The following is an 11,803-nucleotide window of genomic DNA, read 5'->3' as shown; positions in this document are numbered from 1 at the left end:
GTTTGTTTACTGCTGATTATTAGCTTATTTTTGTATGGAGAATGAGATTTTTGTAATGTAGGTTTGATTAGACTCTTGGAAGGTATGTATAACTTCACTATTGGAAGGTAAATTGTTGAGTTATTTGAGATCTTTAGAGGATTAAGAAAAAGGAAGGATTGATGCCATTAAAGAGCATTATCCAGGACATGAAGGGAGAGTTAGGGAGTATATCGAGAAAAGGGTTTGATGTTAAGTTTGGGCATGGGATGGGATCAAGGTCGCAGAGGATTGTCCAGGATAGCTTGGTTCCAATCGATGCATTTAATCAGAGTTGTTGGGAAAACATGCCTGCCGAGCTTCTGAGGGATGTGTTGATGAGAATCGAAGCATCCGACATTACTTGGCCCCCAAGGAAAAATGTGGTTGCTTGTGCCGGGGTGTGTAGGAATTGGAGAGAGATTATGAAGGAAATTGTGAAAACCCCTGAAATTTCTGGCAATTTGACATTCCCAATCTCATTGAAGCAGGTAATAGATGTTAGCTTGTACTTTTTTCTTTCTTTCCTATTGCTGGTTAGTTTAAGCCAAGATATGTATTACATAGTTTGCTTTCTAGAACTGCTTCATGATACCCTCTAGATACTTTCCGAATCAAAAGTCTGAAATACGTTTGGTTCTGTAACTGTATCCTGCTGCATTACAACAATTGTTCGTAAAAGCCCTTTGAATTCTAGCGATAAACTAAGAACATGAAATTCTCCTTCATAATGTCCCAGTTTTTCAACTGTCGATTCTCCTGACATGAATTGCGAACCTGAGAGTTCATTTCTTCATCAATTATCTGTTGATTTGTAACTGATAATTTACGGCATTTATGCATTGCTTTTTGTGTTTGCAGCCCGGTCCAAGGAACACTCTCCTTCAGTGCTACATAAAACGGAATTGTAGCAATCAAACATATTATCTTTACCTTGGCCTGAATCAGTGTGAGTTGTTTTTATTTGTTTATGTTTTCTTTGCGCCTAGGGGAAGGGCTTGTTGTCTGCTTCTATATATTCACTCATGAAATCAGGCTGCTTGCTGTTGTCTTCTGACAGCAGATTTTGCTGACCATTGTTTATTGAATTAAAAACATTGAGGGTATATTATTTAGTTTAGATTCATAGTGTTATCGTTTTATTTGAAACTGTTTCGATGTGTGTATTATCTTGGCAGCTACCAATGATGATGGAAAATTCCTTCTTATGGCAAGGAAGTGTCTACGGCCTACTTGTACAGATTACATCATCTCACTATATGGCGATGATGTGTCAAAAGGTAGCAGACCCTACATCGGAAAATTGAGGTATCGTTACGCAGATTATGATTTGAGTGATAACATTACTCATTTTGAAAACCTGTAACTTTTTCTTGATTTGCTAAAATAGATCAAACTTTTTGGGGACCAAATTCACAATCTATGATTCACAGTCACCGAATTCTGGAGCCAAAGTTACCAAAAGTTGCTTCACCAGGTTGATGAATGTGAACCAAGTTTCTCCTCGAGCCCCAGCCGGCAACTATCCCGTAGCACATATCTTGTATGAGTTGAATATCTTGGGTTCTAGGTAAGATGTACGTTGAATGTTGCTCTATCTATCTCTGTTTTTTTGCATCACATATTTAGTTGATGCTCACTTAAAATAACATATTCTCGGAAATAGAGGTCCAAGGAGAATGCAGTGCATCATGAATGCCATCCCAGCCTCTTCTATTGAACCCGGAGGTGTCGCTCCCACACAGACTGAATTTCTACACAGTAATCTGGACACCTTTCCATCTCTACCGTTCTTTAGATCAAAATCAACCCGTGCCGAGAGTTTCCAGTCCGGACCTTTATCCGGCCAAAGAGATGGAATGCTGGTATTGAGGAATAAGGCACCCAGGTGGCACGAACAACTCCATTGCTGGTGTCTCAACTTCAACGGGCGTGTGACGGTTGCTTCCGTCAAAAACTTTCAGCTGGTTGCATCTGCTGGGGAGAACGTAGCTCCTGGGCAGGAGCAGCACATGAATGTCATCCTCCAGTTCGGGAAAGTGGGGAAGGATGTGTTCACAATGGATTACCAGTATCCGATCTCGGCTTTTCAAGCGTTTGCCATATGCCTTAGTAGCTTCGACACTAAGATTGCATGCGAGTGATTCGCAAACAGGTATGTGACTGATATGTAATTTTGTTGTAATATGACTAATCGTTTGTTGGTTTAATATAATCCCTTTTGAATTGCAGGTATTGACCTTGGAATGATTTTAACCTTACTTTTTTAGTTATTAACTGTAAATATTAATATAGGTGTTTGTATTAAGAGCGAAGCATAATGACAAGTACGATGGCTATGTTTGCTAACATGCCGGACTGTCACTTTTGATCATTTGACACAGAACTTGGAATCGTTGGATAATAATCCCATTCATGAATTGTTAATCAGAAATTCTTTTTATTTATCCCATTTGAAACTGGTTGAAGAATTCTATTATGTCTAATTATGGTTTTAGTCCCTTTAATCATCTTATTTTAATTTTACATTATTTGTTCATCTACTTTACAGGATTATTAGTAGTAGGTCTAGATCCATGGCATGCTATTGTTAATTTTCTTCTGTAAAACAAGACAAAAAACTATCAAGTATTCAAGTGACATAAACTTATGATATAATTGACTGAATTTTCATATGGTGTGATCAATAATAGCAAAATAATTTTTTATAACCTTAATGAAAACAACCAACGATATTCCTAATTCAAACCTCTAAAAATAATATTATAAAAGTAGTGAAACAAATTATCTCATATATAAAGTTCAATCTCAAATTCAGTATAATAAAAGGACTAAAATCATAATTAAACCAATAAAAATTTATTGTTACTTCCAAATGATCAAATCATTAGGTGTATGTCACGGTCCCAAGCCCAATGGACCCAAATGCTAAAAATGAGTTCTCCCTAATAATTTACATTCTCTATTTCTTCTACTTCATATAAGTTCAATCACAAAACCATTTATATTACATCATAGAAGAAGATGGTTTTCATGTCTTAAAAAAAATATTAAAAGGATGATAATTTTCAGAATGTACACAGAATTTTATATTAGAAAGATAAACCAATAAAATTTTAGAATTTTGAAAGCAAATTTTCAATAAAAATGTATTTGTTCAAAGATTCAACCGTTTGACATTAAATACACATACACATACACAATGCTCAAACTCAGAAGCTCAATAAATAATAACAATTCTTTAATCGCTAAGGTTATGTAATTCGTGTCTCAATTATGAAATATTTTGGGGCATACAATTAGGGAGGCTCCCATTTCTGGAAATATTACCACTCCTATAAGTAAACAGTTATGTCTTGTATTTTAGGTTTAAACGTATGGTGATTAATTAATGGTCAAATGAACATATGCTTGAAGTCCAATCACACCATATGGTCATCGAGCATCGAATAAGACAATACCACAGAATTTGTTTTCCAGCAATGCTTGACTGCCTCCCCACATTTCTTTCCTTTTAAATCTTTGACGTTGCCTCAACCTTAAGCATGTTGAAGCTAAATTTGTCATTTAGTACAACTTCCCTAAAGTTTGTCACCTTAACGATCCATCATGTGCTGTGTTTTGTGTTTCCATATTCCTTATATTCATATTTATTTTAATATTATTTAAAATGTACTATTAATTTTTGGTATTATGAAAGCCACGTCAATGATTGAAAAATATAGAACCCGCTCATCCTCAGCATGCCCATGTTACTGAATAATCCAAAAACCTAACTCGGTCTTATCACAAGCCTAACCTATTCTTTAAATAATAACTTTTTTTTATTTCTATTTATCGCGAGTTATCAAAATTATTTTTCTCAACAATAAATTTGTAAATATTATTCTCATGAAATTAATTTTGTTGATTAAATTCATTTTAATAAAGTTTTAATGATTAAAATGTTTAAATTTTATTAGTTTAAGAAAAAATCAACAATTAAGTATAAATCTTTTATATGAATTTTTGTGATATATATTGAAATAAATGGGAAAAAGGGGATGTCTATATAATTCGCACAACTGGAATTGATAGGACATAGCAGGGCAGGCAGGCTTAGGCCGCCCTCAAAGGCGAGCCAGTTTCTTTCTTCTTCTTTTTTCATTGGAGTCCCTACACTTTTTGGCATCACCATTTTTAGCCCCGCAATCCCTATCTTCTCACTGACCACTCACCATCCTTTTTGCCTTTAAATCACGATATACGGATGACGTATGTTTTACAAATTTAAAAATTATTTTATTTTTATTTAATTTATACTTTTTTAATTCTATAATTTTAAATTAATATTTTATATTTCAAAGTTAAAATAATTTAAAAATAATGCATAAGAATTATGAATCATTATTTTTACTTGATCAATTATCTTTTAGAAACAATTATTAAAGAGATTTTAAAATTTTATATGAAAAACAGAGGGTTGGATCGAATTATTACAAATGATTTAAAAATCTAAAATAATCAATCTCACCCTTATTGTTTTACTATTTAATTTTTCATATTATGTATATTTAAATTTAAGAGCTAGAAATTCGCAAAAATAAAAGTTGATTAATAAAATAAACTTCATTCAATAGAGCAAACTGAGTTGGAAGGGTCGCTTTGCCTCTGCAGTACTCGATCTAATTTATTATTTTCATCTTTATCATATTTTCGCATCAATTTAATATTCAAAGTTGTTTAATTACATCATTCTATACTCTACCCTTAACTTAAAACCCTAAATTATAATCATAAACTCTAAGCCATAAACCCGTAACCTCTAAACCATAAACCTTACACTCTAACTTAAAACTCTCAATTTAGGATATAGAATGATACAATTGAACAATTTCAAAAATTAAATTGATGCGGAAATACGATAAGAATAAAAATAATAAATCGAGTCTACTATAGAGACAAAAGTTAACTTTTTTTACCTATATAAAACGGGGCGTATATTGAACTTCTAACGTCGGTTTTGATTTTATTTGATCGAAATTTGTAGAGGTGAAATCTAAATTATTATAAAGTTTGAAATTTTCCAATTCAAACTAATACAAAACTCATTAAAATGGGTTCTACCAATAGTTGAATAAGTGCACATTATTACCAACTCTCATCTAACTTTCGGACATTGCGTAAAGCTAAAGATGTCTCATTTGATACAACTGCATTTCAGTTTTTTAATCCCATAAATGCGATCACAGAATTATGAGATGTTTTGTTTATTTTATTTTATTTTTTTCAAATATAAATTAAAAATATATCATAATGTCTTAATCATACATATAAAATCGAAACTCGTTAAAATCAATATATGAAAGGCAATCAACTTATAAACAAATGTAATTGCGGGACTCGTAATATACGATGAGGTGACATTTTATTAACCAACATTTATTACCATCTTCAAAGTTAGGTTTTATAATTCACTAATTCAACATACATAGAGAGTTCCGAAAGAAAGGTTTTAAAGATTTAGATTTTGAGAGTCACAACACATTTTCATAATATCTAACAAGTTCATGTAATTTACGATAACAAAATTTATGTCATGTGATTATACCTATATGATTTGTCGAGTTACAAATAGTCATTATTTTCCTACACTTGACATACGTATCATGTGTTACTAGAAAACTTATCGACCATGACTGAAAGAAGGGATTGAGATCACCTCACCGTCACTTATTCCGTCTCCTCGTGGAAAGATAAAATATTGACACAAGCCAACAATCAATTCTTTTGAATGATTTAATAAAAATATTTTTATTTTGTGTTGTTCGAATCTAAATTAATTTAATTTTTTCATAAAAACTAGCTCTCTCTGTCGTGTCCAAAATTGGCACAGCGTTGTTGTAGACTCGTAGTCCCGCGTTCTAGAATTGTAAGGGGTAACAACGTATTAATGTTACTCGGACAAGTGGGTGGCTCCCAAAAGGTGAATGATTTAAGGATGATTATTATTATTATTGGTAGATGTTTACTTTTGAATTTAATGTGAACCCTAAAATTAAAATTATTTATGGCTAAAAGAAAAGATAGTAAATAAACCAATATTATTTAGACAATGAACGGAGGGAATCCAAAATCCAGAAGTTAATGTACATATCGACATCATATTCAATTTCTCATTGTTGGGAACCAACAAATTAATCATAACTTCATTGTTGTCACTTTCCTAACCGGTACAATAATTTCGTTACTTCCCCAACATCATACACGTATTTAATAATGCCCTCCGTCTATCACCATTCATCAAATCAAATCTTACTCCAATTTCCATCTTAAAAAGATCAAATTGCATATATATTTACATAAAGCATAATAATAAAAAAGTTCTAATAGGATTTGATTAAATGATTCCTTTAATTTTTACTTTTTAAAGCATTTTAGCTCTTAATTTTTGTTTTGGGATAAAATATTTTTTGTTGGATAAAAACTATTAATTAACTAATGATCAACATTTATTATTGTTATTGACATGACAAGTCTTATACGAACAAAGTGATGACGTATCACATACAACATGTTCAAAGTGATGGCGTGACAAATTTTAAAATTTACCATTTGATCATCAATTTAAAATAAACAATAAACTTATATATATATATATATATATATATATATATATATATATATATATTCACATGAGTTGTGGGATAACTCTTTAAAAAAATATTGTTTTTGAGAGAAAATTGATTGTTTAAAATTTTAGAAGAGGAAACTGTCAAATTTTGATAAATTGGATTTTTTGCCAAAAATTTAGAAGAGGGGAAATTTGATTTTTTTTTAGAATTTAGAAGAGGCAAGAGGGAAATTTTAATTTTTTTTGGGAATTTTGTTGAACCATATTTTACAAAGTAATATCGATACCATAGGCTTAGTATCGATACCGTCAGGCCCAACGGTTAGTTTTATTTAAAAATAACAAATGTAGTATAAATACTTCCTATAGGAGTATCGATACCCTCTGTACTGAGCAGTTTTATTTTGCATATAAAACATCCCCAGCGGCTAAAAACGACTACAAACACATTCCAACATATAAATTCAAGTTCAAGACATTTGAATAAGGGTTATAACACCTATCTAAGCATTCAAACACAAGAGAAAAGCTTTTGACTCTTTATTTTTATTCTCTTGTAAATATTAGTGTTTAGTGAGCTTTACTTTGTAAACACCTTCCCTTTTATAGATGTTTTATTTGTTTACATCTTTTTTTCTTGTAAAGGGGTTTTTGGTTCTAGCTGAGCCTTCGAAAAACTATGGAGTTTTTATAAATGTTATCTCTTTGTCATTGAAAAAGAAAGAAAAAAATTAGTGGATTTGTTAGAAAAATCCTTAGTGAAGAGTTAAGGTATTGGAGATAGACTTAGTTAAGAAGTCGAACCATTATAAATTGTTGTGCAAAATTGTATATATTTTCTTTCTCCTTACTCCCTAAACACATTTTGCCAATTCACCCCTTGTACATTTTTCGGTTGTCCAAATTGAGTTTCAACAATCCTAACAAATTTAGAAGATGGAAGAGGGAAATTTTATTTTTTGACAAATGTTGGCGCATTTTTTAATTCCCAATAGATTTGTAGCTTAATTAGAAAGACAATCCTCTAACAATGAGTGGTTTTCTATTTTGTAATTTGGTTTTAATTTTTTTCATTTTAGTCATGATCTAATTATAAATCTTTTCTTGAAATTTTCAATTCAATGCAATTTAGTATTGTATACATTCTAATTACTTTTAATCTTCCCTTCTTTCTTTAATGTACACAATTATTAAATGTGAATATATATTTTAGAATATTTTATTTTAGTCACTTATGTTTAATGATATATATATATATATATATATACATCATTTATATATACTTATATATGCTTATGTATATACTTATATATATATATATAAATACTATATATTATTTTGTATACTTATATATATTTATATACATACCTATATATATAGATGCTTTTATATATGTGTGTGTAATTATATATATATAGGTATAAGTATACATATGTATAAGTATATATGTACTTATAAGTATACTGTATAGTTATATACATTATATATCTATATAAGTATAAACTTAGGGTCTGTTTGTTTCACTGAAAACGTTTTTCGAAAATGGTTTTCCTTAAAATAAATTAATTTTTCTGAAAAACATTTTCTCGAAAACATTTTACGATGTTTGGAAGATGTTGTTTAAACCCTTTTTCCACTAGTTGATGATTTTTTTGAAAATTATTTGTTACAAATATTAAATACAATAAATAATATTATTTATCATAAAACTTTATATTATTATTTAATATTTTATTTGTTATTAAAATATTATTTTTTATAATTTTATTAATAAAAATATTAATATTGGTATATTTTATTGAAATAAAATATTATAAATTATATTAATTATTTATTAAAGTAATAGTGTTATATTATATTTTAAAAATATTATTTAGTATATTTTAAATATATTTATTAAAATATTATTAGATTATTATATTAATATTAAATATATAAATAATATTTTTCATTATTAATAATTTAATAATATTATTTCTATGAAATTAATAAATAATATAAAATTTATTAATAATTTATTATATATTATTAATAATTTAATAATATTATTTATTTTTATGAAGAAAACATCTTTCGGAAAACGTTTTACGTGAAACAAACGAACCCTTATAATGTAGGCATAAAATTATATACTTATAATATAAGTATAGTGTACATTATATACACAAGCATTACTATATTATCATAACATTCATCATGCGTATTATATATGTATATATATATAAATATATATATATATATATATATATATATATTAAAATTGATTTAATTTTTTCTCAACTTTTAAAATAAATTTAATTTAGTCCATTTTTATGTTAATTTTAGTTTCATATTTTACCATTATTTTGGATTTGGTTCCTATATGTTGTGTAATTTATTTAAATTTTAATTTGTAATTTCATATTTGTCCAATTTAGTCTTTATAATTATATTTGTATATGAAATCAACCCATACATATTTATATTTTTGTAGTTTAATTCAATCTAGTCATTAAAATTATATTTGTATATGAATTGGCCCATATTTATATTTGAATTTGATGCCTCATACATTCATATTGTTTAATTTATTGAAATTTTTGTATGTATTTTTTTGCTTGTTCAATTTAATCATTAAAATTATATTTTTATTAAAATTGACTCGCAATTATTTATATTTTTGTAATTTACTCCAAATCATATAAAATTAAAAACTACAATTTGTCGTTCATGAAAGACGAAAAATAATTAACCCGAAAATGACCCAACCTGAAATCAATTCGTACATGGTAAGATCCGACCTAATTTTGTCTGTCAATAATGTGACCCGATCTGAACGAGATCCGACCTGAATTCCATCTGAACCTGAATTAACCTGGAATTTAACTAATTTGGACTTGAACCGTTTTAACCTGAACTGGCATAAATCCAAATTGAAATTAAGTCGATCCGAATCCGAACTAAATTAGACGATAAAATCAATCTAAAAATGACCCGAACTGATTTAATCTGGACCCGACATGATTCGAGTCAAACAATCAAATTGACTTAACATGATTTGAATCTGATTTGACCAAATCTAACAGAACCTGACTAAAACCTGAACGATAACATGATTTTACATCCTACTATTTCTCCGCGCCTTCACATTGGACATTACGCTCTCACGTTCATAGGATTAACTAAATTTTAATTAATTACTGAAGAATTTATCAAATCAATTACTACTTGTTATGTAATTAATAAAAAATATTTTATATAGTTTTACAATAGGCTTTGTAGACTGTTGATGCTTGGTCACTAAGAAAGTCAAATCTCAAACTTTTAAAAACAATTAAAAGGGTTTTGGTTTAATCAAAAAATAAGCATAATTAATTACTACATGTTATGTAATTAGTAAAAAATATAAGGCTTTGTAGACTGTTGATGATAGGTCCAAAAAACATTATACTAAGAAAGTCAAATCTCAAACTTTTAAAAACAATTAAAAGGGTTTTTGTTTAATCAAAAAATAAGCATAATTAATTTCTGTAATTTGTTTGACAAATCTGATTTTTGCAATAATAAGAGTACAGCAAAGTCCATATGGCATATTGCCATCCCACTCGAGGGATTCCCGGAGAACCGTGCGTGGGCTTATTAATCAATATTATCATTAATTACTTCAATCTTAATCACCATTTCTTCTCATTAAACAACCGTTTTTACGTACAGGAGAACAACTCAGCTATCCCTTTAGTTTATTGGATTTTAATTGAGTGAGGTTGCTCACATGTACAACCTCAATTCCCCCACTCATTTTTTGGACCAGATGACAATAAATGTTATTAATAATTAGATGTATGATTTTGTCTACTTCGTTTCTTTTTATAAATTTTGATATATTTTATAGCAGTTATGGAATTAATATATTGAAGACCCATCATAAAGTTTATGTAAATTTAGGTGGTTGTCGTTGTAAAATAACGAGGATGAAATGAATTGTACATATAACTATTATTAGAAATATTCGTGTATTATGAGCATACATGTACATGAATTTCTGGATAGAGAAAAAATTAGTTTATGTGCCGACGTATAATATAGATGGGATATTGAAAATAATTAAGTGGAGTTATAGGACTAATTTATGCATTTTTCTTTTATAAGTCGTACTATAGTTAGAGAGACAAGTTTCTACAGTTGCTATCCATACGGACGCTTATATGAACAAGACAGCCGACGATGAACGATGCAAATCTCTTCTTTTCCTTCAACTTTAAATCTGAACCGTTCATCTTTAACACTTCTCAGCTTTTTCGACATAAAATGGACAGCTCAATGGACTCCATGCCGAGAGAGTGCAATCCCATAATACCATGTCCTTTTTACTAGGGGTGTGTAAATCCGGCTATCCGAAAATTTTGGATCGATGATTTTTCGGTTTGTATCTCGATTCGAATGTTTTGGGTATCCGATAATCGAGTACTTGGATTTTGCGGGTACTAATCGGGTACCCGATACCCGATTTTTAATTTTTTATTTTTAAATTATTAATTAAAAATATATATATACAAATTTAAATGTTCGAAACTTCAAATTACATAGTCTAATATCCGAACATAAAATTTAAAAGTTCAAAATACAAAATATAAATAATCCATAATATAAATAATTCATTATATTTTATATAATTATATATAAAAAAATAAAAAAAAATAAAAACTAACCGGATACCCGGAAAAATTAGATTTTGTGACCCGGGCCGGGTACCTGACCCGGCCGGGTAATTTTTTTAAAGAATTACCCAATTTTTTAGATTCGGGTCGACGGATCGGATCAACCGGGTCGGGTAATTTTGCACGCCCTTACTTTTTACGGTGAGATGAGGGGCATGTTGGTAATCTCGTAAAATGTATGCCCAGCCTGCGGTAACTGTGGGAACTCTTTAACCTCCTCTATTTTTTTCTTCCATTTTTACCCTTTGCAGTAAAAAAATGTTTATTACTTCCTGATTTTTTTCGGTTTAATGTATACTATATGTATTTTTTTGAAATAAACATAAAAATATTCATTAAAAAATATTTTTCACGTAACACACATTTGTTAATACATAATAAAAAAAACATATCAGTATGATATACGTGTTATTTTCTGTATTAATTCTCTTGAGATGATATTTAAGTCAAAAAGTCAGATATTTGAAAATATTTT

General features: G+C 29.1%; 1 protein-coding gene across 2 annotated transcripts; it reads left to right on the top strand.

Annotated features, from left to right (window-relative positions):
• The first annotated feature begins 110 nt into the window (after positions 1-110).
• Positions 111-2,256, top strand: LOC120188575 (tubby-like F-box protein 3). Of its 2 annotated transcripts, none has more exons than XM_039191967.1 (5): positions 111-509; positions 880-967; positions 1,197-1,326; positions 1,409-1,588; positions 1,685-2,256. In XM_039191967.1, exons 1-5 carry the CDS (start codon positions 162-164, stop codon positions 2,160-2,162), a joined length of 1,224 nt encoding a protein of 407 aa, XP_039047898.1. In that variant the 5' UTR covers positions 111-161; the 3' UTR covers positions 2,163-2,256. The 2 variants fall into 2 exon arrangements, with proteins under 2 accessions (XP_039047898.1, XP_039047896.1); XM_039191965.1 differs by having other exon boundaries at positions 1,194-1,326.
• Positions 2,257-11,803: the final 9,547 nt, after the last annotated feature.

Source organism: Hibiscus syriacus, unplaced genomic scaffold (assembly GCF_006381635.1).
Source record: "Hibiscus syriacus cultivar Baekdansim isolate YM2019G1 unplaced genomic scaffold, ASM638163v2 tig00116951_pilon, whole genome shotgun sequence".
Lineage (NCBI taxonomy): Eukaryota > Viridiplantae > Streptophyta > Magnoliopsida > Malvales > Malvaceae > Hibiscus > Hibiscus syriacus.
This window is presented reverse-complemented; position numbering and strand designations above follow the sequence as displayed.